The sequence below is a fragment of the Mus caroli genome, unplaced genomic scaffold, assembly GCF_978045245.1.
Source record: "Mus caroli unplaced genomic scaffold, Mus_caroli_1 scaffold_4, whole genome shotgun sequence".
Taxonomy (NCBI): Eukaryota; Metazoa; Chordata; class Mammalia; order Rodentia; family Muridae; genus Mus; species Mus caroli.
This window is the reverse complement of record NW_028227259.1, coordinates 7808970-7836660: the sequence shown is the minus strand read 5'-3', so window position 1 is coordinate 7836660 and position 27691 is coordinate 7808970. Positions and strand designations below refer to the sequence as shown.

The following is a 27691-nucleotide window of genomic DNA, read 5'->3' as shown; positions in this document are numbered from 1 at the left end:
CACGTGAATAGCCACAGGTCAACACTTACTCTCTGTGGAGCACAAAGGAGACAAAGGTCTCTCCCCACCTTACCCCTTACGGACCTGCTCTCAGGATCAGGTCAGAAGCTTTTTCCCCAGGGGAGGAAAGAGCTCATATGTCACTCGTAGAAGCAAACCCTCAAGATGCAGAACTATGTCGGAATCTCACAAAAGCACCCTGTGTGGGACACTTTCTAACATCGAGAGGACCTCATTTGACCTTTGAGTCAAGGCCATCTGCGAACCTTAAGTGGGAAAAAGTGAGAGGCAGATTACACAGAATTACACAGTTGATATGAAGCCCACAGAAGTGTTTTAGAAAGCACTTCTGCTGTGAAACCCTTTCCACCGTCATGCTGTATGTGGAGGAGGTCTTTGGACAAGGGAACAGGAGGGCCTTAAAAAACCGTCTTTGTTTAAATGTTTAACCAACTCCGACCAGGTTTTGGTGACTTTTGAGCAAAGTCGCTGTTTGTTTTCATTGTCTTTTCTAGCTCTGGGGATTAGTTCCTCAGGTGTTAGTTCCTGCTTCTGGTGTTGATTATTATTATTGTGGAGACTGCCTCTGATCCCAGTTCATAATCAGGTTTTACAGATGTCCAATGACCACCTGAAAGAGATGTGCTTTTTATTTGTAAAGTATAATTTTCAAAAATGTTGTCTGCTTGTTACCTCTTATCTAGGTGCTCATATGTTTTGTGACTTTGATTAATTGAGAACGAAAGCAAAGCATTGGTATTTAAACCACCCTCAATTGTGAAAACTGTTATTTTCCTTTGGTAATTCTGACATGTTCTGCATTATGGCCACCTCTCTGTGGTCCATGGTGTGTGGCAGCCCTTTCTATCTTTATCTTTCTGAGGGTTCCCCCTCTCCCACCAAGCTACCTCTGTTACTGGGCTCTAGGCTTCTAGGAAGGCCAGAGGGTAAGGGATGCGAAGGTTCTGCTCTCTGCTCTAATCAACCTCCTTTCCTAACAGGATTTCCTTGAGAAATTCTCCGCTCATTCATGTTTAAGGCTCCGGACACAGCCAAGCATTTTCTGCTACGCTGCTTCCATCAGCAAGTGGCAACATGTTGGCTTAAGAGGCCATGCTCATATGGTTATCCGGTTTGTTAATAGTTGTTGTTCTGGGTTATTCTCTACAGCCTCTCATATGGTTATCCGGTTTGTTAATAGTTCCGGGTTATTCTCTACAGCCTCTCAGCCACTTTCTCACCTGGGCTTGTTATCATGAGCAGGATATTTCCAAATATTGTATTTATTTTTACAGAAAAGCTGATTTCATTAGAACAAACTTGATCTTCATATACTGCACTGCAGCGCGTATTTATCCAGAGGGGCTTTTGAGAAATCTTTGTGGGTTTCTACGTGGCTAACTCCCCCACCTTGTTTGTCTAGTTGAGATTTCAGGGTTATATAGGCAATTAAAGCTATTTTGAAATGCATGTGTTCTTAGCACCTGTTTCAGGCTGTTTTTAGTTGTTTTGTCTCTGCCACCTGCTTTTCTCTGTTTATCTTTACAATTCCAAAATGCAGTAAAGGAAGTCTCTGTTCTTCCGTTTTTTCAGTCCCGAGCTCATTTTCTCGGCATAGTTCCTGAAGTCAGGGATAGACTCTCACTCTAAGTTTGATGCACTCTTTAGTCAGTTAAAAGTGTTGCTCAAGCTACTTGGCTGCCCGTCTCTGAGCTTTTATAGAGGAGGACCTCTCTTTGTAAACACACCGAGCATAAATTGTAGCAATCACCTCTCCTCCAAAAGGATTAGATAAATTCAGATTACAGGAGACAGAGGATGGGAGATGGGACTGCAGAGAAAGGGGCTGCCAGTCAGCATAAACAGTTATGCTCAATGGACACTTTGTCTAACCACGTGCTGTGGACATACAGGCAGATATTGTATAGGATGTACCAATAAGTGGGAGACTGGATGGAGCCACAGGGAGTGCCTGTTCAGAGTTCCATTTGCAGCTAACTCACCTCTCCCATTTCTTCTGGGGCCTGTGGACAATTCACCCAACTTCTAGAAACCAGGAGATAATCTCAGTCACTTAAAAAAAAAAGCAATCCTTTTAAAAAGTTGCCAACACTTGTTGGTCTGAAATGGTTTAGAAGACTTTGGTCAAGTCTGCGAGGCTTTCCTGTACCCCCAGAGCACATTCTGAAGGAAACACTCAGCAGTTGGATAAGCTGTGGCAAAAGACAGCAACCGACTTTTGGGTGTGGTCTCCATGGAGAGATGTCTGGTGGTTGGAGGGTATGTAGCTTCTTATAACCACCACTGAACCTGCTTGTGCATGTGTGCATGTGTGTGTGTGTGTACAACAGTTGCTAGAGGCCATTGTCAACTGCTACATTTTCCATGCCTCTTCAGATGAATGAAGGTGATCAAGCTTTGGGTTTTTTCCAGCTCCTCTGAGTCTGTCCATGACTCAAACTTATCTCCAGCCGAGGGCTGCCCAGAAGCCTACTATTACATGCACAGCATCTCAGAGCCAATTTGCACAGACAGGAACGTGCTGGATCCTCATTTAATCCGTTCCCATCACTGTCCGGTGGACAGGCCTGATGACCTGGTGAGGGTGCAGCATGAAGGAAAGAGTGTGGAAACAATATTCTTCTCTCTAATTGTGTATGTCCACATGCATTGTTCAGAGTCTTTTATGAGAGATTTTGATATCTTTAATCATGGCAACTCCAGCCTATATCATAGCAAATATATCAATGTGCATGAACATCTCACACTAGATAAAATACTTCTATTTGCAGAATATCTTCAGATGTACTTTTGCAATTTGCCCTTTACATTTTCTTTAGTGGACATTTGGCTGTAATTTCTCATCATATTCAGGAGACTGTCCTCCAATGTTATTTCCAATATCACAAAATTTTATGAGTATTAGGTTTAGCAATGAATGAAGTTGGCATCGTGCTGTGTTTACAGATATTTCATTTTTGCAGTTTTCTTGCCCTGTTTTAGAGATGATACACATTTGCCAGCTCTTGGACTTTCTCCAGACTTGGACAAAGCTTGGTGGACTGGCACTGGGCCAAACCTGGGCTATGGCAAGGTGCTGAGGGAGGAAAGAACTTGGCCTGCTGCAGAAGCAATGGACTGAGTGACAGGCAGCCAGAAGAGCTGGAGGCTGTAGAACCTGGCCAGCCAGACGACCAAAGGCCTACCGAGTCGATTGGGAACCACTGTGCATAGAAAGAAATGGTATCAACTTACTGAATGTCTTAGGTACTGAGAAATTCTTCTTTGCTCTTGAGAGTAACAGGAAGTGACTTCCAGTGTATGTACTTGTCTATCAGTTATGATCCCTTGACTAATCATGTACCATGATTCAGTGGTTCATGTAGCTCTTGGGAGCTGCCTCATCCTGTTTTCCTTCATCAATAGTTTTAGCTGATTCGATGCCCTTTTAATAGACCTTGCAGAAAGACCCCAAACTTGCTTTAAAAAATAACAACTAATGAAATTTCTATGTAAGTTATAGGTTGATGTTTAATTAAAGAAAAATCCTAGAAAGATTCACTTGGTTATTATTTCTGTTCGATAGGCCAGGACTCTACTAATATTTCCTTATAAGGAATTAGAGATGCCTAAAGTTTCAGCTAAGTACAAGTGTGACCTCCCCTTTGTCTGTGTTTACCAAGAATACAACCCCCACATTAGTACCAAGCCCACTCTTTGACAAGTCTTATTTAGATCAATACAGTGAAATAAAGAAATGAAAATAAATCTGTGGGAAAGACTCAGCATTCACTAAAAATATAAAAAATATAACAAAATTAATGAAGTTTAAATGTTATTTTAAAATATGATCGCAAGCTTCTAAGGTATCTGTCCAATAATCTCTCTCTCTCTCTCTCTCTCTCTCTCTCTCTCTCTCTCTCTCTCTCTCTCTCTCTCTCTCTCGTGGCTGAGTTTTCCTACAAATCCATGAGGAATTTGCACAAACACTAACTCTGATGGTGGCTTTCTAGGTTAGCTGGGAAATCTTGTTGGTTATCCAGTGATACAAGTTATTGTTGTTTCTAGAAAGTTCTTATAGCCTAGAAATGCCTTATCAGTAAGTTATTCATTCATACATATATGTAAATATATGTATATATAAACATTTCAATTATCATTCAATTCTGCTATATTATCAGGATTATGATATAACAATAAATTACAGGTTTCTTTCTGCTAATAGTCATGGCAAAGGAACTGTTATTTATTTATTTATTTATTTATTTATTTATTTATTTATTTACTCATCTACTCTAGATGCTGTGAGACTGCTTAGGAGGATAAACTCAGGCTCCTGCACATGCCAGGCATCTGCTCTACCACTGAGCTATACATCCCAGCCCTACTCAGTTTTTTATTAGAATATTTATTTTTATTTGTACTAATATATATGTGTCTCTGTGTGTGTGCATGTGCATACAGGCTCCCATGGGGGCCAGAAGAGGATGCCAGATTCCCTAGGAAGTGAGCCACTAAAATCGTTGTTGTGAACTGAATCTGGGTCCTCTGGAAGGTCTGCAATGACTCTTAATCCATCTTTCTAGTCTCCCCCACTGCCCAACCACTAAGATCAGGTTCACTAGGCTGCCCAGCAATTTCCCAACCTCAGACTTCTAAGTACATCAGTTTACAAATGTACACTACTCTGTCTGACTATACAAACTTTATTTAATTTATATGACATAAACATATATTTAGCATTCTCTAGCCCTGTAGTTTTGCCCATGTAGCTCCTGCTTTTAATAAAACATACAAGCAAATAGTATTTTCTGATCTCCCTTGAGACATGAACACAAAGTTTCGAATGCCCCTGTTAGTTCCTTTTAAGTGGGGCTACCCATCATGCACCTGGCCTCTTTGTCTCATATCTCCATTTCTCAGGACTGACTATGCTAATTTTTCATTATTCCTAGTTTAAGTTGATCCTTTCTGTTGTTCTTTCACTTTCTAGTCAAATGTTAAAAAATTTCTCTTTCTAAATATAAGCCTAACATGACAAGAGCCCCTGATTCACTTATATAAGAACGTTTCAATTAAAAATATTAAAACAGTAGTCTCAATGAAGCAGGAGTGCACTTGGATCTCTAAGCCTTCAAAGTATGTAGGTGTTTCTTTCAACATTTCTCTACATCACACAGTCTATTAATTTTTCATTCAATTAAATCTACTTTTCTTCAAGTGCCATAAATGACAGCTTTTTTTAACCTCATGTTAATTATTACTTTAATTATTAGCAGTCACAGAAATTTCTCATTCTTTGTATTGTAAATACACTATTTTAAGTTACAGCGAGACAAGTCTGGTATTGCCTAATCCCTTACCAGTCTTGCCTCAAATCTTATGATGACATACTTGGAACTGTTAGGAATAAGCCACCAGTAATAGAGAAAATTGACAGAAAAATACCGAGAACGGTTAAGTGTGGCCAGCAACCTCTTTGCTACATACCTCTCCCTTTCTGGACCAAATCTGGTTTATATAACAAAACCTTAATTAATAAATTTGCTTTCATCTCTTTAAAGACATTCTTGTTCATATCACCGAAGCGAAATTACATCTATTGATCTTTCTCAGGAATGCTTCTCACACTACAGACGTGAGCACAGCGGTACAGACAGATTTCCTCTGTTCAGTCAGCCAGTCAGTGATGACAGCTCTGTGGAGGGACGTTCCCATCTGTGGTCACACCCAATTGTCACGCCATCATGCACGCAGGGATGATTGCTCCCATTTCAGAGTTGAAAAGCTGAGATTCGGAGGAGCTGAATATGTTTTCTGAATTTCTGGTGTTGCTGCATTGAGGTGGGAATTATGTTTGGTGATACAAAAAGTCAAACTATTAACATGCCATCTTCTAGAAGGTTTAGTAGAATGTGCACACTGGCAATTTCACTCTGCTTGACTCCTGACTCCTCATTAAGGGCTACCTGCAACGAGGTCAGCTGATGGGACAGTGACTGGGTCAGAATGGGAATTCGAGAGGTCATCACTTATGGCTGTGCTGAAGGGCGAAGGTGAGATGGGAAGACAGAAGTCAGAAATGTCTGCTTTTGCATCATTCCATGAGAAGACCGAGTTATTCCTGATTTTCACGAGTTACTTTACTGCAACCTTCTTAAAAATGTCCATTCAAAACAGACTTTTCAAAATTCCTCACTAGTTAAAAATCTCCCTGCTTTGAGTTTCCCAGAGGCAGTGCTGGAATCTGAACTCATGTCTATCCTCCAAGCCTTGATGCTGCAACAGGCACTCAGTGGCCACTGTACTGTGTGAGACCTAAAGCCACATGGGAGCCATGGCTTTGTACCTGTGGTACCTAGCCAGTTCTTCACACAGGACAAAGGGATGCTAATATCCTTTAATATTATTACTAATTGGGTTAACCAGGTCTAATCTTTAATAAAACCCAGCTAATTCCATTGTGACCCTAAGATGCATGTACTGAATGAGGTAACCCAGACCCAGAAAGGCAAATGGTACATGGTCTCTCTCATCTGTGGCTCCTAGTTCTCAATCCTCAGATAGGAATATATAGGACAGAGTAAGCACAGAAAACAGCCAAGTATGAAGGACCACAGGTGTGCGTGCCTTAGGCAGGATTGAGGTGTAGGTGATATGCAGTGGGAAAAGGGATAACAGGAGGGGCTCCAACAGGGATGCGGGGAGGGAGGTCAGTATGGATGGAGAGGGAGTAACAGGGGGACAAATGTCACCAAGGTGTGTGTGTGTGTTTGTTCAATGTTCCCCGTAAGAACCGCAGTCTAACAAAAACTACAGTTTTATGCAACCACCTCCTTTCAAATGGTTGGTAAGGGTAGTTTGTGACACTCCCCAGATGATACAGATTATGTATGTAGGTCTTGATGTTTCTCAGCAGTTAAAGGTGTCCCCATATTGCTAAAGACGGCATGCACTTATGACACGGGGCTCAGATGATTTGAGCTGGACCTGACCTGAAGGCCTCTTTCTTGTGGTCTAACTTCCAGGGTGTTCCAGAAAATACTATGGAAGCTGCAAAAGGACAGAGGCAATCAAACAGTTCTGCCCAGCTGCGACACCTAGGAACCACAGGTATTACCAGCATAGCAAGATATGTGTGCAAGTGCAGTAAGTGGCACTCACGTGTCACAGCTGCATAAGTGGACTTATGACCTGCTCAAAAGGAGGGATGCCATGCCTGTTACTAGAAACCAGCTTTTTTGGGCCCAGTCATGAACCTTACAAAAGAATTGCGTTCTGCCACTTTGCTAGACCAGTGAAATTCCTTACTATACTCTAATTCCAAGTATTATCCTTATACCCATAGCTAAGTTTCACAAACACCCTTTACCAAAGAGTCCTCTATAGCAAATGGGGACCATCACAGAAAATCACAACTACACACAGTGCCAAGATCAATAGACTGTAGGATCCCAGCTTCAGAAGACACATCTATAGCACATCTCCTGCATTTATGGCTCAGGGAACACCATGGGAGAGGGGACAAAATGATTTTAAGGGCTAAAATACCAGGGAGTCTGCTGTGAAACAGCCTCTTCCAGCAATGTCTACATAAACAGGGCCAGAGAATGGCACTAATAATGGGAATGGGAATGTGGAAGAGAGAAGTTTTCACTGGGTCTCGCTAAACAAAAGTATTGCAGGCAGACAGGAGCATATTGTCCACTGAGAGGCTCCACCCAGCAGTTGACTCAGACAGATATAGACAACCACAGCCAAAGAGTAGATGGAGCTTGGGGACTCTTATGGTAGTATAGGAGGAGGGATTGTGGGTCCCAAAGGGGATGGGAACTCCACAGGAAGACCAAGAGAGTCAACTAACCTGGACCCTTGGGATTCTCAGAGTCTGAACCACCAACCAAAGAACACACATAGGCTAGTCCTAGGCCTCCCCACTCATATGTAGCAGGTATGCAGCTTAGCCTTCATGTGGGTCCCAAAACAACTAGAACATAGGCTATCCAAAAGCTGTCGCCTGTATGTGGGATATGTTCTATTAGCTGGACTGCCTTGTCTGGCCTCTGTGGGAGAGGAAGTGCCTGGCCTCTCAGAGACTTGAAGCAGTAGAGTAGGGGAGGGATACACAGGGGGCCACCCGTTCAGAGGAGAAGGGGGGATGGGGAAAGGACTATGGGAGGGGGTGACCAGGAGGAGGGCAGCAAGTGGGATGTAAACTGAATAAATAAAAAACCAAAACAAAAACCCCTGCAGGCCCCCAGTGTCTCCTGGGAGGAGAAATAGCCTTTCCTAGAGATGAGCCCTTTATTGGCTGTCCAGTGCAGAGTGATGAGCTTGAACCATATATCCACAAACAACAAGAATGGACCACCAGATTGTACTGATATGTTTATACATGCACATCTGTAACAATAATAATCAAATATCAACTTGAAGGGGGTCGTAAGAAGGGCTGAGGTAAGGAAGCTGGGAGGGGCTGGAGAGAAGAGAGGGAAGGGTGAAAGGATTCTATTTCAATTAAAAACATTTAAAAAAAGATATGTCTGAGAGGTTTCAAAAATTATGTTAAAAAACAAAAGCAGATAAAGATTCTTATTTAGTGACTAGAAGGAAGGCACTGCCAAGAATTAGAGGCGATTTCTTTGCCCACTGAAAAGTGCTTTCGAATGGCATACTCTAAGTGACTCACAGCATATTAGCTCCAGTTCTAATGAAAAAGCAATTGTCCGAGTTTTCCCCAGAGAACAGCCTGGGTCACAACAGTCCAGGCTCATGGAAAGTCACGAGTCTCAAATGAGAACCAAATGATCACCCAGCTGGGAAGAGGCGAGCGTCATTAATTTAACACCCGTCTTTCAGGGCAGACCATGTCTACATTTCCCTGGAGAGAAATAAGGTCAGCACAGGGTAGAGGCCATGCTTTCAAATACATTTAAAGACTTTTTACTTAATAAGATAATATGCTCAAAGGATGCTACGTGGAAAAAACAAAAGCAAAAACCAATGGCTCCTGTTGAAGACTGGGAGGAGAGAATAATACAGTTTGCCAATATCTTCTCTCCAGTTTCCATATTGTAACAAGTGTTTCTGAACAACACTACCAAACAAGTTTGTATCCAATTTTAGACAATGTATTCCTCAGCAGCAGCAGCAGCAGCAGCAGCAGCAGCAGCAGCAGCAGCCGTGAAACAGTGTCATTGAAGAGTCTGATGCTAAGCCTCTGACTAGGATGGGAGCAGTGTGTGACTTTCCATGTTGCTTCAGTTTAATGAGCACTAAGCATTTTTCATGTCCTTTTAAAAATGGTTAGTATGTTTCTCTAGTCTCATTAGCACTGCCAGAGCAGCTCCTTGGATGTTTTGTGACTAAGACAGCTCCTATTCGTTTGTGAGAAGATCAGAAAGTCAAATCTGACTGCTCACGTGCATGTGGCTCTTAATGAAACTCTTACCGGGCTGCTTGAGGTGCCCACGGGATCTTACAATTTTTATTTTCTAATGGTTTTCTAGAATTACAATTGCAATTGTAAATTCATAAAGTAAATGACTCTCCACCAATTACAGCAGTAGTGGGTTAAGGATATTCATCAGACTTGTGTGAAAGGACACTGTTTACAGGATTTGATCAAAGCAGAAAAATTAAAGCACTGTTATCTTGCATTCAACCTGAGTGTTAAATGCTCAGCAACTTTGGGGGTTTATTGGAGCAGATGTTAACTATTTATGAAAATAAACACGCGGTACAGGACTTGCATTCATGATCCGACTCTTTGTTATAGTAAAGGGCTGAAAGATTTACTATACAGCCTTGTGAGACATGGCTTATGGTGCATGGCCAATCTGAGTAACTGTTAATTCAGGCCACTTGAAAACTTCAGAAACACAAAATTCTAATCTCATTTTCGTCTGTATCTTCCTATTTTTTTGTTCACTTTCCCTCTTTTATTTTAGTTTATTTATTCATTTATTGAGCTATAGGCGTAGGGGAAAAAGCATCTGAGGCTCTCATGTAGTAGAATTCTCTCTAGACAGTCCAGTAGAAATTTAACTGTGTCTAGTCTGACGTGCTCGCAGCAAAAGTGACCAGACGTCCTTCCATCCCATTACGCGCCATTTCCGTGCTACAATTTTTATCCTGCTGTGTGTGGGATGTGACTATACATGCACAGTTCCCCTCCAAGGTAATTTGCTGTGCAATGGTGTGTAAAATTTACCTCTAATTATGATAAGGCCACTGACGGGTCATTTATGATACACTCTCTGGAGGCAATGGCAGCGATTAGCTTTCGGCATGACTCATCTGGAGGAAATTAAATTGGTCTGATCATGACTTGATAGAAAGTAAAAGTCTCTTAGGAAATGATTCCTCAGTCAGGCTTATAGTGAAAAGGAACCTGCAGGGGCAGCGGACACAGCAGTGAAGCCTGCTGGATCCTTTAGACCTACATTTGAATCTGGGGCTTTCTTGGGCCTAGGAGACATTATAATGTCTCTGAATGTCTCTTGGCTGCCATTTCTGATGTGTACTTGTTTTCTCAATGCCTGGGATCTCCCACCACGACCCTCCCTTCCGATGCTTGATCATGGCAAGGCCATTCTTGTCTCCTCATCCTTCACCACAGAATCCCTCATAGCTGGGGTTCTCTTTCTGAGAATTTCCACATGGCTGGGATGTCATTATTTTTCTACTTCCCAGTCAGTGATATACATCATTTCCACCTTCTCAGGTTCCCAAGTAGCCGAGGCTGGACAGAAACTACCTGTAGAGCCAACAATGATCTTGAACTTGATCTTCATGCTCTCACCACCTCTCACGTGCTGGGATTTCAGCCATATGCTACTCTGAGGTGCTCTAAGGTAGGCTCCTCTGAGGGCCAGAGGGATTTCCCTGTCAGGTGACCAGCCTGTCAGTCACTACTGTATCCTCTTTATTGCTGTTAATGAAGTACTAATTATACTTCAAATGATTTATTTATTGTTTGTTATATAATTACATTTGTAAGTTACCAATGGAAGGAGAGTCTAAAAGCAATGACTATCTTAATTAGGATATTTTCCAGTCTTGAAATTCTACCAGCATCACTAACTAGATGGACTGACATTGTTTGAGAAAAATGGATTAAAAATAACAACAAAGTTAATAAATGAGGGATGAAAAACTTCTTGAACTTTACATATGACAGCATAAAGATAGAACTCCTTGTAAGAAATTTTAATAAGCCAACCACTAATGTAATTTCATACCACAATATGATCATCATAGACCTCCATGAAAGGATAATACAGTGATAACTTTAATTACTAGTAATTTTAAAAGAAGGTCTCTACATATAATTTTTGCAGACAAAAATTTAAATTAATTACTCTGAAATTTTATATTTATGTATCTTGGTTTCTTTTGTCCTCATTCTGATGACATAAATATAATACCAAGTTTTTAATGTACCATGTTCAGTCAATCTTTTTCAACCACAGACCTAGTGCAGAATGGACTGACTATAAGTTCGCCCTCCTGCTCTGTAAATTGTAACAAAATCCTTACCAAAGCGTCCAGTCATGGCCACAGTATGGCTGAACATTGCCAAGGTAGAATCCCAGGGATTGAGTGACTTCCACAAGATTGGTAAAGTCAAGACTGATGCTGTTGAACAGGACTGAGGTCATGACAATCTCATCAATGGCCCACACGTCTTCTCCTTGGGAAGAATGGTAAGGCTGCCACCATCTGAACTGGATTCCAAACTGTCTTGCATCATCTGGTAGCTCTACAGAGATTATTCTAATGGGGAAAAAGTTAAAATTCAGACACCTTGCTGTCTTAAATTATACATATTTATACTACAGACATTACTTTCAAGGAAGTAGTTGAGTAGATTGAACTATTTAAAACTCTCATCTCCAAGATCAGATATACTAAACAATTAGTTCCCCCCAGAAGTATGGTGCTTAACATGACTCTATTATATACATTCTCCTAAGATGTCTGGCTTGCTGTATGTCTCCAACAATGTCCTCTACACATATCAAAAAATGCGTCTGTGTTTTCACTCATAGGCACTCAAAGATTCTAATTCAACCAAATGTAGAATTCTCATCAAAGTGGCAAAGGTTGAGCCTGAGTGGCTTGTCACAGTTGCAGCTGTGGTGCAGAGGAAGCACGGTGCCCCTGTGGTCCGAGTTTAGCATGGTGGGCATAGGTCAGTAGCTGTGTCCCAACGGCATGACAAAAAACCTGTCTCTGACAAATGGTGAAGAAAATGAAGAATAATACCTAATTTCAAGGAGCAATTATTGCCCACAACAGCAGGAATCGCACTTTAATGGCCTCTGCAACACCACCAGGCTGAAAGCTCCATCAATCACAGCCCCACGCTACTCACATCCACGCTCGCCTTGGGATGTGAAGCGGGCAGCAAGCGGGACACCTGTCTCCATCAGGGCTCAGCTAAGCTCTGGGAGAAGTGCCTGCCACAGATGCATGCTGGAGCGTCTGTGGAGGTTTCCCTCAGCCAGTGAAGAGAAAGAAAAGCTTTACTCATTTATAGGCTAAGTGGCTGTATGGGTAACTTAAAGTGCCTAAAATGCCAATGCCCAAGGCTGGCTTTCCTGAGAGATTGCTTTACAAATGTGTGTGTGTGTAAAATGTTAAAACTATAGCTTAGAAATGTGATTACTCTAATAAAAATTAATATATATTTTCCCTTAGTAGCTAGCTTAGGAATATATGAGCAGAAGAATGTTGTAGTGCCTGCATCGGTGACAGTCACAACTAGTTGGAACTTTCCAAACCAAGAGAAAACACATCTTTAAAGAATAGTGGAACATCGATATAGAAACACAGTAAGTTAAATAAAATAAATATAAATTTAAAAACTTAAGCTAGAAAGACATTTAATTAAACTAGAGATCTAAACAAAGGCCTAAATACATTTGTGGTTTTAAAGCAGTTTCCATAATCTGACAAAACCTCTTACTGACAGAATTAATTGGGTGATAGTTAATATGATGGCATAGTTAAATTAAACATTTTTGATAGTTTTCACTTCAGTTTTTCTTCACAGCTATTGTATGGCCATGAGTATTTATTCATAGCATTCACAGTAAAGATAATTAAACTATTTTCTAACTGGTTCAGTAATACAACTATTAATTTATCACTTGATAATTTAATTTGATTAGCATAGTAGAAAACTATAATTTCTATTTTAATAATTTTAAACGCAGTTAATAATCTCTCTGATGAACAGAAATGTGCTTAAAATAGCTAAAAGTAGAGTATTTTATGTACATGCGTGTAACTAGCAGTAACTAGAAAGATCAGTGTCTTCATAACAGAGGAGTTACTATTCTTGCTCTGTAGTTAGACCCTTGGCTCAGGATCCCCTGAGACTGAGGACTTTGCAGCCCAAAGGCAGACTGCTTTATGTGCCTTATGTGCCTCAGTATCTTCACCCTAGAAACGAGGATCAAAACATCCCATGGCAAGGGCCAGAACCTTTCCCTCTGTCTTTCATCTTCATGTTAGAATGTAAAGCTGTGGTTAAGGCATGGTGAAGACATGAACCCCTGATTTTAAGCGTCAGCATCGGAGGCCAAAAGAGGTGTGGATACAGAGGCCAAGTGTCCCTTGTGGGGTGAAGGAGAAGCTGAGTGACTGAGGTGGGATTTAGATCTAAACACGCTGCTTCTTGGTCTTGGTCTTCTCTTCCATACTTCTGTCTAGGGGGTGGGGTTCTTAATGACATCCTGGCTCTCTACATGTCAGAGTGGCTGGAATAGCTAGGGAGCCCTGGATTCGAATGTCGCGCTGTGAGAATACAGAGATTCAGGTTATCCTTCTGGTTCAGTCTTTCCTCTGTGGGTAAGCGTTATATCTGCTTTTCCTTCGGGCCTGTGTGTGCATTACACACATGTGTACAGACAAATGCACACATGTATGGGGGCCCGAAGTTCCTGTCCTCCTTGATTGACTGGTTGTCATTTTATTTGTGGGGGCGGAGTCTCTAGCTGAGCCTTGAGTTGAGCTCTGCTCATGTAGGCGAATTGACCCAGGTGATCTAAGCTTTGCCGTGCAAGCAGCTGCCCATATTGACCAACTTTTTTTTTTTTTTTTTTTTTTTTTTTTAGGTTTTTCGAGACAGGGTTTCTCTGTATAGCCCTGGCTGTCCTGGCACTCACTTTGTAGACCAGGCTGGCCTCGAACTCAGAAATCCGCCTGCCTCTGCCTCCCGAGTGCTGGGATTAAAGGCGTGCACCACCACGCCCGGCTTTGACCAACTTTTATGTGGGTTTTGGGAACCTGAACTTGGATCCACTGAGCCACTTCCCCAGGCTTCAGGGAACTATTATTTTTATTTGATAATTATATATGTATATATATATGTGTGTGTGTATACACACACACACACACACACATACACACACACACACACATATATATATAAAATCAGAATTGGGAAACTTGAAACAAAGGGATTAAACCCAATAAATAATCAAGGCATAAAAATTGATTGAGATTTGATTTTTAAATAATTTTAAACTATAAAAACATAAGAAAAAGGCTGAAATAAATTTAAGCTCTAACAGAATTATGATATTTTACACTAATAAAAGTACCAACTAGTTCAGAAGGCATTCATTCAGATTAGGAATATTATAAGATTTCAGATTTGATAAGTAAGCAGACAGTTCTTTTATTTTTGAATGAATCACAAACTATCTGAAACTGTCCTTTAGCGATAGTGGTGGCGAGCTAGAAGACCAACATATGGCTCATACTTCATTTCTGAACAACTATGACATCAAGAGATAATATAGGATTCAAAGCAATTACAGGAAGCAATTTATACTGAAGAAAACAGATGACATGGCTAAAGGCATCAAGATATATTTAACTCTATGAAAAATTTCCATGGTTTGTATTATTTATTATGAAGAGTATAATTTAGCACCTGGAATATATCAAATTCTCCTTCTGCCATGTCAGCTTTTATTAATATTTGTGAGGGAGAGAAGGAAGGAGGAAGAGTGTTACAGTCAGATGTGTAAGTGCAGAAAATGAGGGTTTGGGGGCCATTAACATTCTTAAAAAAATCCTCCACTCTCATCTTAATCTTTTAAAGGCAACACATTCCTAAAACTGAAAAGCTGCCTTAATTCTGCTGAGAAGAAGAATGTTACTATCAAATGGTGGGCAGAGCCACGCACCTTTGCAGTAGCACATTAAATATGTTATTATCTTTCACACTAACAAAGATGAATTATATTTAATTATATAGATTGATTGCAGAATTTTCCAGCTGTCTATCTTTATCAGGACATTGGGCATTAGGCAAAGTTCACTTAGGATAATAATGTTTTCTTCATGATTTCATCCTGTTGCTTTTTGTTTAATTTATTGATTCATACTAACTATGGAGAGTCCCTGGAGCATTTCTGTGGCCTTGTGTATCTCTGAGTGGTAAAGAGAATTTAGTCTTACATTTTACATGTATAACAGAAGTGTCCACCAAAGCTGGGGCATGTTTTAGTAGGTAAAGTTTAGGTCACAATAGTGAGTGGTTGGCTCTGATACACTCTACTTCATTTTATGCATGAAGTTATTATCTTACTTGCAAATGATTTAAGTAGGAGTGTTATTACAAGACTGTAAAATATGTAGCATGAGTCCTCTTTTCTCTTACTTTTAAACCTTGTCTACTCCCATGGTGCCAGGGCAAATCTTGAGGGCCAACCCCCTCTACATCTCAGGAGAAAAGGGTACTTCCCAGAAGGAAGTAGCATGAGTTTGCACATGATTGTAAGTGTGGTACAGCGCTCGCCTCCAATGGTGCTTCACTCGATACCTTAAGAGTGAGTTTGCAGCCGGGCATGGTGGCGCACGCCTTTAATCCCAGCACTTGGGAGGCAGAGGCAGGCGGATTTCTGAGTTCGAGGCCAGCCTGGTCTACAAAGTGAGTTCCAGGACAGCCAGGGCTACACAGAGAAACCCTGTCTTCAAAAAAAACCAAAAAAAAAAAAAAAGAGTGAGTTTGCCCTTCCTTCTCTCCTTTTGTTCTTTCTAGAGGACTTTCCTGAGAAGGCCAAGAGTGTCTTTGAAACATTGAAACATTGGTGGGTAACATTCTGTCGTCACTGAAGGATAGTCCCATCAGGTAAATCTTACTCTGGCAACTCTGGTTGTGTGTATAGCCATGAAATACACAGGCAGAGAGAAACAGAAGTGGCCAGAGGAAAGGATTTTATTTATATCTTCACATATGCCATTGCCAGGGACTCAATACATGTGAGAAAAATTTATTTGTATTTACTATTTAATTTTACTGCATGAAAACTCAAAACATGCTGGTTATGAATTATTATAATGTTTACATGTAATTTATTATTACAAAATGTTCTATTGTTAAGAATAACTGTATAGGCTGTAGTTCTTTCCTAACTATCAAAGTAGTTCCCTTAGATACATATTTCAAAATACAAGAACATATATTTTTGAAGTATTGAAATCAGTAGTACTAATAGATTAAATAATATGACTTATCAATATTTCATTACAGTAGAAGAATATACAGAATCTTATATAATTTGGCCCTCCATGATATTGTAAAATTGAATTATGGTTCTCTCCAGGAAGGAAATCTTATGGAATCACTGCTGCTGCTGTGCTCTGACGTACCTGGGCTCGTGGTAGTTGACATACGAATAGTGCTCCAGGAGTTTCCATGTTATCCCATTGTCATATGAATAGTGCAGCAGGACCCCCTCCCCCGGCTGGTCAGGGGCTCTGCACGTGCTCAGCACAGACTTGCTCCCCAGCCTCAGTGTAAACTGAAGAAACCTAGAGACGAGTAACTCATGATTAGTGAGCACATTAATATTCTTTTTCATAGACTAAGTTTTGTTTTCAAAGAATTTCACACTCATTGAAATGAACATCTCAGAAGCTCTAGACTAACATCACTATCTTATGAAATAGAAGTCAGTGTACCGTGAGATGCATAAGTGTAGAAGGTGTGTATGTATTTTATAGATACATCTGTATACTTATAACTCCTTGTATACTGTGTACTTGTGTATACATACATACTTAAAACGCCAATCATTCTTTTACTGCATTATTTATCAGGCACTGGGGGAAGGGATAACACAGAGTAAATCTAATCAGCCCCTGCAAGCTGTCAAATAAATAAACTACATGAATAATTAACCGGGTTTTGGCTTAAGAACACAGTTTTGATGCGCACATCTCATATTTTAAAAATGTCAGTTGTTAGTAGCTCAAAGTCATTGGTGAGTCTTCTAGTTTATTAAAAACTAGAGAAAATTAATTATAAACAAACTCAGCATTCTTCCAGCCTACTTAGACACTAGAAGATATATCCATCTAGTAAAAGAAAAAGACTACAAACTGAAAGTGGATCCAAACCCAATCACATGCTTGCTGTGTATGTTCTAGCCCACCAGCACTCACCTGGACTGCGAGCTGTCCAGAAAAGACGTGATTAGCTGCCGCCTCCCATCTTTGTTGAAAACCAGAGCCTTACCACTGGCTAAGACACCACAACCAAAGCTGACTTCAGCACCACGGATAGAGTAAAAGTTATGGTAAGAGGAAAGTCTGGAACTGCCAAAGCTTTCCGAAATAAACATTGGGAATGTCTGAGATGCCATCTCACAAGCTGGGCCAGAAAATCCTGGGTCACACCTGAAAGAAAGACAGAAAGGTACTGGAAATGAGTCTTGAGCTGTAGGTCCTTCAGAGCCTGCTGATCTTGATGGTCCATCCTTTGAATATTCCTGAGCTTACTCGTGTGTGTGTGTGTGTGTGTGTGTGTGTGTGTATGTGTGTGTGTTTGTGTGTATGTATGTGTGTGGTGTGAGGTTGGTGGGCAGGGGGTGGGTGGAGGGGTGGAGGAGTGGAAAGTGGGGGGGAGTAAAGGGGGTGGGTGAGATGGGTGGTGTGGGTGGGGGTGGAGTGGGTGTCCACAAACCAGGGATTAAGTGAGTGGTAAACAAGCCTCATTTGTCTTTGGAGAATACTGATCTGAAAATTTGATAAGGGCCAATTGACCATAAATATTCCAGAAGAAATCAATCTCTGCAGGGCCCTACTGTAAAAAGCTAAGATTAAAACATCTCAGCATTTACCGTTGACCAATATTAGGGTTTATTTAAAATCTGCACACACGAACAACTTAAAATCCTTGAAATCACATGTCATTTTATTCGTGATGCTCAAAAACTTTATGAAACAACATTAAACTTTTTCCCTCTAGAGGCGGAGCTTCTCTGTACACCTGTGGCTCTCCTGGAATTTGCTCTGTAGACCAGGATGGCCTTGAACTCACAGAGATCAGCCTGCCTCTGCCTCATGAAATGCTTCTAATAAAAGATCTAGAGTAAGTTTCTTCTGAGAACAAAGGTAAGTGTGAGATTATGAAAGGACTATTTTACATATTTTGAGGCCATGAAAACAAGGATTTCAAGGGAAAGTGTACAACTCTGACCTAGATATGGGTCTTTAGTAGGACTGTGTTGCTTGCTTCTCAATGGTTCAAGAAAAGGAATCTTGTCTCCCCGCGGCTGACTGCTCAGGGAGAGTATGTTATTTTACATTGTCTGCTGAACCCCTCCATCTTTCAGCAACACATCAACATCAGCACGGCTGAGTTAATGTTTGAATATCAGAAACACATGCTTTAGTTAGTTTTAGTTTCTATAGTATAGTTTTGAACTATAAAAGTGAAGCCAGCGTTTTTGATGCAGGATCATTTTTTTACTGAAGCCTTTAAACTTCCTGAAGTCTGAAAATAACCCCTCCACACAGCAGTCTACCAATGGGTGGGTGTTTTGGCCCAGTTCAGAGCATGTTCTGAAACCAAGGCCCCCAGGGGCCTTTTCCAGGGTCTACAGAATGTGATATCAAGTGGAAATAAAATGCTAAATTTGGTGTGCGTTATATTTTCGAGCACGGCAAGTATAACATTTTTGTCAGGTTAACAAGGAAGCTGGGTCCTAAAATGCCAAGAGCTAATATATCGTCAAGTTCAAGGGCTGTCTTGGCAATGTAAACAGCTTCCCAGGAAAATGAAGGAGAGAAAATGACTATCTACTGACCGCGTTAACGAGACCCAGCTCCTTTACAGGCTATTTCATAGATACAGTCATCCTCTGAGTCACCAAGAAGTTTCCAAACAGGCAAGAAAACATCAGCTAAATTGGACACACTGGGAGCCCAAGTGTGATTTACATGGCAAGCAACTGGAATGTGTTCCCCAGGAAGAGTAGCACAGTGCATCTCGGGGTAAGTGCACTCTGCTTACATACTGAATATATATTGTCCTCTTAGAACCAGAGTGGGAGCAAGAGGGGTTCATTTAGATACGGACCACACTGGAGTCTCTTCCCATTAAAGGGTTCTGAGATCTATTTTTAATAAAGATTCTCTAATGTGGGCAGAACCCCAGTAAGACCACCACTTGCATTTAAAGACAAAACAACGTATTATTTATAGAGCTTGCTTTTCAGCAATTGCACCGGCGACGTTAAGAACAACAGAAAACTATCTGGCTTCTAATATGCCCACTGCTGGTTCATTTACAACTCTCGAAATGTAGCCATACACTGACTAGTCTGCTGTCAGGAAAAGCTTTCCACTGTTCAGATACATGGGCAACACTCCATAAAGGTCTCCACATTCTCTTCTCATTAAGATCTGTAACAGGATTAGGGTCACCAGCTAAGCGAACCGTCAGTTTATAAATTCAGCCCCAAGATGCACACAGGCCAGGAAGTGTTATGGGGCAGGAAGGAGTGGGGTCCTGGCGGAGAACAATAATGATGATGAAGGAGGAGTGGTACCGGGTTTAAGATGTGCTGACAAGGTAAGTAGTGCTGCAGAGGCATTTCTTTCCTCTGGAATTGTGTGCTAACTCAATAAGCTGCAGACTCCCAGACAGACGGGCAGAAGGTAAACGCCTGGTCTTCCCACAGAAGAGCAAAGACAATCAGGCCGTATATAAAATGTTGCCAGAATACAGAGAAAATAAAACCGTCAAACTAGTCAGTAAGACCGCAGAAAGGGATGGCAATGTTTATTCCTGAAAAACTTTGATTTTAAGATAGCTTCTAAAAGCACAGACTTACAATTCGAATTTCCCTTGTGTTAATTTTATTTAAAATGCATTAAAGAGTAGATGGCCTTGTTATAGATAACAGAGAGACAACAATCTGAGAAAACCAGAGCCAGCATTTCAGAGAGTTAACGAGCTACTTGGGGTAGGCGTTTCACGGAAATTGAGTTCAGAGGGATGTCTCACTTGGTAGGGAGCTGGCTGTACAAGCACAAGCGCGAGCTTAGTCCTGAGCACCTACATAAAAGTAGGGCGTTGCGGTGCTCATTTTAAATCCTAGTCTTTGGGAGGTAGCATCAGGAGGATTCCTAGGGCTTACTGGTGAGCATGGGCAGCCTAGCGGCAAGTCTCAAACTGAGGGGGTGGGGTGGGGGAGCCAGAGACAGACAGAGACAGGGGAAGATCTGGTTTTAAAAACCAAGGGGAGTGGCTCCTAATGAATGATACCCAATATGATTTCTATACATGTGTACACATGTATACACACCACACACATGTGCTTACACAGTTGAAAACACACACTTTTCAGGATGGTCATCCCCCCACCCCCAACAAAAAAATGCACATTCATATGAGAAAGAGAGGTGGAGAGGAAAAGATCTGGTTTCCAAAAACCAAAGTAAATGGGTCCTAAGGAATGGTACCCAAATGTGTCTTATGACTTCTATACCCATGCATGCACATGGATACAAATAGCTATACACATATGTAGACATGTATACACACATGCACAGGCACACACACGCACACACAAACATGCAGACGGCTGCACAGTTGAAAACCACACATACTTCAGCTTGTTCACATGGCCCCTGCCCCTTCCCCTCCAAAAAAATCCTGGCCATTCCTATTCAGTTCTTAAGTATAAACAGAAACTTTTCAATTCTTTACATGTTTCATAAAATATTTAATTGTACAGAGTGATCTCTTGGTTAATTAAATTTGATAAAATACTGTTTTAAAAAATTAATCTGACATTCCATTCCCAGTGTTTGCAATTGTTTGTCTTAAAACTTCTATAAAAGCAAGTTTAAAGTTCTTTTGTAAAGTATCTACTCATTAATTAGTTATCCAATTAATTACTTTTTTTTGTTTGGAGGTGTTGAAAACTTATCTGTATGGAAAAGATGGCCTATGGTTTCAGGAACTCACAAGGAGATTTAGAATTAAACATTAATATAGGAATGACATAATAAATGTGATGGTCCATTTTTGGTATTAATATGACACAATTCACTTGAATATTACCCTATTAGTGTATTATTTCAGACTTCAGAGTCAGCATCACTGTTCTATAAAATGTACAGAAAAACTAACTCTCCAGCTATGAGGGATTTGAATTTATTACAAATTTACATGAAGGAGATTACAGTTTTTATAATTATTTATTATATAATAAATTTATTAATTAATTTTACTTCCAGATTGTAGTTAAATTACACTTAAATCCTATCTTGAGGATTAGGGAGCTGCACTGGTGGGAGGATGCTTGTTGTACAAGCCTGAGGGCCTGACCCAAAACACTGGCGTAGACACAGAGAGCCGGGTGTGGCTGCGTCCATGACTGCAGCCCAGGAGATGTGGAAGGCAGAGACAGGAGGGTCCTTGGGGCTTTCTGGCTGCTAGTGTAGTTTTAGGTTCAGTGAGAGACCCTGTCTCAAAGGAATAAGGCACAGCGTAATAGAGTTAGGACATGCTATGTCCTCCAATGGCCTTTGCATATATTCCCTTGATCAACACATTATGCATACACATTACATAGTACACCTCCCACAAGTCATACTTAAACATATACACATGTCACACACACATACACATACAATGATTCCATTTAGAGTATCCTGATTTGGTTTTAAAAATAATGCAAATTCTAGAAAAGAATATTAAACATATGCACATGGCTTGTGGCCTTGACATTCAATGTATATATAAAAATGGACAACCATATATATTATTTTCAAATGCTTACTTGCAGCCATGCCGAGTGCATTGTCCTCTGCCAGAACAGAATTTGAGACACGAAGGACCTATATAAACTATAGGGAGAAAGAAGTCATGTAAAAGATGGCAACATAATCGGAAAGCCTAAGAACATTACCAACATAATTTTAGAAAGCAATATCCATGAAGCATGGGGCACTTGGATCTCTTTTAATTTCCATAAATAATTCTTTCAAGATTTTAATATTTGTACTCACAGGAACAGGGCCATGTAATTTATATTCCTTACTGCAATTGTATTCTGCCCCAGTGATTATAGACAGACCAGTACTGCCTGTGTTCTGCATGGTCTACAATGCACATACTCTTTGGAGAAAAATAAAGGATCTATTTGATGCATCGCAAGTGGAGAGGCCACAACTATAATTTCTAGTCTTACCAGGGAGGAAAGCTACAAAATTATAGATGAGCATTACATACATTTCTAAATATTAATTCCTCCTCCCTGGAAATATAGAGCAACATTAAGAACGCCGTTGAGCATAAAGCCTTCTCCATGGTGTGCAGCTTCCCACTAGATGCTGACTTTACTGACAACATGAGGTGTAGACATAAATTCTAGTCATCAGAATTCTGGAAAGGACTGAAGTACTCAGACTCTAATACATGTAAAGGTACAAGTATTTTATAATGAGTACAGTAATAATCATTAGATAACGGGGAACAAAAGTAATGAAGAACAGGCATGCAGTGGACGTCAGGATTCTGTAACACTCAGTTTCTGGCATAAAAAACTGCCCACCTATTACCACTTTCCTTTAAGTCCTGTAACCACAACAAAATAAAGAATTTACTTTAAAATAAGCTTTGCCATAGTCTGAACTCTCAGAGGCACATAACCCATGTACTCAATTAGTAGGGGCAGAAAAATCTATAGAGTTGCAGGGAAAAACTACTTGGTAAAGCAAATTGTCTATTTAGAAGAGATTAGATAGCACAATGCCAGGTTAAAAGTGCTGGCCTTCGGCATCCAAAAATCCTGGGTTTACATTTTGGCTTTTGGAAAACTCCGGGTAAGTGATTTACCCTGACTAAATCTTGCTGTTTCCAGTCTGCAATGTGGGATGGTGATTTTTCTTAGAGGAAAGGATAAATCTATCATGCCCTCCCTGTATCACATGCCTGCAATTGGCACAACTACCACCACCCTCCAACCCTGTCATCTAACAGGCTCCACTGTCCAAGAAATACTGAGGAACACATCAGACACACTTGGGTGTAAGCTGTAGGAGGCCCTGGCCTGGGTCCCGTGAGAGTATTCTCACGCTACAAGATTATTCTGGTGGCCCATGCGGCCTCAACACCATATCATTGTTTTGAAAAGCCTTCATAGAAACAACATCATCAATAGCACAGCCTTTCCCCAGTCAGTAAAATTATAATCAAGCATTTATCTTCCTCTCTTACCGACTTCATCACCATCACCATAATATAGCTGGAGAAGTAAAGATATAGCAGATACAGCCTGTGCTGGGATTTTTCATTTTGTTAACACTTTCAGGATTGTCACTTAACAAGATTATGATATTGCGCTAATGTTTTTCCCCATGTATTTTCCTCATCACAATTATCCACATGGTCTCAAGATTTCTGCAGTGCAGTTCTAGGGTTTGAGAGTTAAGTGGGAGAGATGGCAGAGGCGTTCTTTCTGGAAGAAATATGGGTCTTCTTCCTGATCTCTAAGCATGCCTGTTCCTGAACGGCTTCACAGAGGATGGTAACAGAGCTGAAGAGATTGTGCCCCAAGTTGTGCAGCCAGCACTGAGTACGTGCACTCTCTGGGTCTTCAGCTCTTCCCTCGAGACTCAAAACATGACCCATGGTCAACAGTGCTCTAAGTGTCATAAAGACTCCTTGATCCCAAACAGTGCTCTAAGTGCTTCCTTTAGGAAACTGAGAAGACCTTTTCATAGGCATATATATATATATATATATATATATATATATATATCATTATTCTTTTAATTCCCTCATACTTATACTTCATTTTATTGCTAATTTTTAAACTTCTTTTGTGATTATTAAAAGTAAAAAAGATTCACTATGAACTCTTAAAAAGAAGGACACTGGCAAAATCCATTCATATCCTACTGCGTGGTGGGCACATGCCCTGGAGCCCATTAGCAGCTGTGGTAATTAAAATGCTATGCAAATTTTCTACCAGTGGAGAAATTTTATTTTAACAAATTAAACCTTAGTTAGTTTAGTTTATACACTAGGTTTAGTATCATTGGCCGTCTTCTTCTTCTTCTTCTTCTTTTTTTTTTTTTTTTAAATATTCAACATAGACTTCATATTGGCATTTGGGTAAATTATTTTGCCTGAAGAGGTCTTCAAAATTTAAGAACTTTATGCAATTAGGTTCTCAGGATTTAAATTATTCAAAGACAGAAAGAGAAGATTAATACATGGAAAATCGGCATTAAAGTATGGTTTTATTAAATAGGACAAACCAAGACAGAGGGTAGGTTAAAGTTGCTTAAGTACTAACATTTTGTCTTTCCATCTATTCTTATTGTCTCCTCTACAGAACCCTACCACTTCTTGTATAAACTTTCGGTCAAATCTACACATGTCCTATAAATCTATCCAGAAATTAATATAGAACAAACAAACACAATTGGTGTTTAATAACAATGTAAAAGCCATGTAACTTAACATCGTAAGATATCTTATTATTGTACATTAAAGTGTACACTGTCCGATACAGAGGCTGGTCTTTAAATTATGCAGAAATGATCAACAATGCAGCCAACAGTTTCTATGGGCAGCCACATATTTCTTCCACGCCATTTTCTGTAAACAGGGAAGAGGTTTCACTAGCATCTTCGAGATAATGTTTCCCCACTCTGTGTAATGTCTGCCACTGGCACATAAGCACCCCAGATGTTATGGAAGTTACTCAGAAGACTGAGTCTCATTTTAATACATGCAGTATGGTACTTATGGTAATTCTGCATAAAAATTCAAGAAAACGTCAGTCTATCCCTTGTCATCAACTGCGAATTTGAATTTTAGGAATTTAAGCATTTTAAAATTATGTATGTTGAGACATCTCAGCATCTAATATTGCTGACTACACAGCCCATTTTTTTTTTTCTGATTGTGCATCCCTGGGCTTCTGACGGAATGCAAAGGAGGAAAGGAAGAAAGGGTGTTTAATGAATCTCAAGACCATGACTTAGAAATGTGATTAAGCCTGTGTGGACTGACAAAACACCGGAAAAGCCTACATCAATGGCTCGTGATTGTGCTGGGCGCAGACACTAACCATTATCAATTGCCCACATATTTCCCAGGATTGGGCCTGTTTGTCTCCAGCGAATCCTGGTGTCTCGGGTGAGTGCTGCATTAGGGAGAGGAATCGTGATTCGGTTCCACCTGCAAGAAATTTAGCATGAAATCAGCTTCACAACTACGTTGCCGGTTTCTGAGTTAGCTTTACATGTGTGTGAGGTTCCCTCTTCTGTGTGTTTGCAATTAACACTGAAATTAATGAAGTATTTACATTTACCCGTGGGGCCTGGAGCTTAAATTTTGTTGGCCTTGTAAATATTTTATTATGTAGCTAGTACTTATTTTGTAAGCTGGAAAAAATTTTACAGAGTCATCTTGAATTTTATACTAGTTCACAAGAGCATGTGTCGTGTACCTTAATTGATGTGAAAATTTAGACAGACCACCATTACACACAGTGCACAGCAGAGTAAGGTCTGAACCAGGGCTAATTTCAAAAGTTATCTTTCTTCTACTCTTCTTAAGTATGTATTTTGTCAATACATATTCTTATTTAAACAAACAATAACCATGGGACATAGAATCCAAAACACAAGCATTATACATAAAGAATTACTGACTCATACAGTGTGGTCATACATAGGATTTAGCTAAAAATATGGGTATACTTATTTTCACAATATCACTCTTAAGGAAAAGTCAGGTTACCTAACTATTATTTAAAATTCTAGTCTCAGAATTGCTCACTGTTTTTCATCCCACAACATGGCCCCGTCCTTTCCCTGAGCCTTGGAGCAAGCTCACTCACCCGCTGTAGTTTTCTGAGGAGTAGACGGTGCTGTGGGGGAGGTGGGGGCCTGCACAGATCTCCGGCAAGCACTCAGTGTGGAGTAGGGACCAGGACCGTCCATGGTTAGTAGAAAACTCCAAGCTGACGCTAATAACAACAGAACAAGCCCAACACAAAGGGAGCAAAGTTAACAAATGATTCTTTTATTTATTTATTTTTTGATTCTTTTTATTTCTAGCTAAATATCTTGAATGAGTCAATGAATGTGGGATTCCTCTAAGACCTTTACTAAATGTGTCATCTCTCACTGAAGTCTGCCCAGCCTTCAGAGGGCAAGCCATTGGATTACTGCCATAAAAGCTATGTCTGAAGGACAATACACAGTAAACTGGGTTTGTGCTCTTGAATTTGATAGATAGCAAGGCAATTACCATGTCTCACACTGTCACTTCATCCTGTGAATGTGAGGCCAGCAAAGTTCTTTATAGAGGATGGGAGCAACACTTATGCAAGAGGAGCAGAGAAGTCATAGCCCTTGAAGTGCTAATTGACTTCCATACCTATTATACAGGGTCACCAGGCAACAGAGGCCAATCTTGTCTTCAGTCATCTTTACCCAGCAATCTGTTAGAATGGATGCTGCCACACAGCATGTGTGAACACCTCTGATAACTTGTATCAAGCTCCCAGAATGAAACTATTCTAAATGAAAAAACTACCCAGTCACATCCCTTCTATTTATTAACCAAAGAACTCTTTTAGGGAGGGAGTAGGAATCTGTATTTTGTTAATGGATATTTTGTTAAAATCCCATCCAAAAATCTACTGACAAACCTACTTCAGTGGTCCAGTGCATGTGTTTATTTCCTACCTTGTTAGGACACTCGGCATACTTCTCACCTGTTCCCAGGTTGGTGTGTGCCACATCCCAGATTAATAGAAAACTGGATCATGTGAGACATTGTTGAAGGGAGAACAGGCAGCACATGGAAGAAGTCCACAGCCCAGACGTTCCGATTATACCCTTGGTGGTTCTTTTGCCTGAGACAAAATTTGGTGGCAGGTGTCTGAAGTTCAGGATTGATGACCACAGAAACCAAAGATGGGACCTTCCAAGAAAGGAGACTCACATTATTTACAACCCTTTCCATCTAGCCAATATGAATCTTAGGCTCTACCTAACAAATCACTAAGTACAGAACTGCCATTCACTGCACACCAGGCTATGACTTTCTGCTATATTTATTAGTTCATGTGGAAGGTTTTGTCTTCAAGGACAACTCACTTCAATGACTCAGAATTTCTGTGTGGACAGTGAGGCTCCTGGTGTGTGACTGACCACATTTGTGTTTCCCAGGACAGGGCTAAGCACAGGATTAAGGCAGTTGAATAATTATTTGACTTTATCAATAATGCTTTCAAAAGTGGTTTTGTATAATATTAGTGTTTTTATCAACTAGGAAATTTGAAAATGAGACTCAGAACAGAAGTAGCCATAGACAAGCAAATGAATACATAATCTTTAAAGTCTA

The 27691-nt window shown here is 40.4% G+C and overlaps 1 protein-coding gene across 3 annotated transcripts in view; it reads right to left on the bottom strand.

Moving 5' to 3' along the window:
• Reln (reelin) overlaps positions 1-27691 on the bottom strand; it is a 444727-nt gene that overhangs the window by 135447 nt on the left and 281589 nt on the right. For all 3 annotated transcript variants that reach the window (XM_021163945.3, XM_085836457.1, XM_085836458.1), the window contains exons 14-20: positions 27060-27268; positions 26178-26306; positions 25404-25513; positions 22101-22167; positions 17470-17703; positions 16675-16836; positions 11542-11778 (exon numbers count right to left, since the gene is read on the bottom strand). In XM_021163945.3, the coding sequence (XP_021019604.1) occupies positions 11542-11778; positions 16675-16836; positions 17470-17703; positions 22101-22167; positions 25404-25513; positions 26178-26306; positions 27060-27268 (1148 nt within the window). The remainder of the gene's footprint in view (positions 1-11541; positions 11779-16674; positions 16837-17469; positions 17704-22100; positions 22168-25403; positions 25514-26177; positions 26307-27059; positions 27269-27691) is intronic.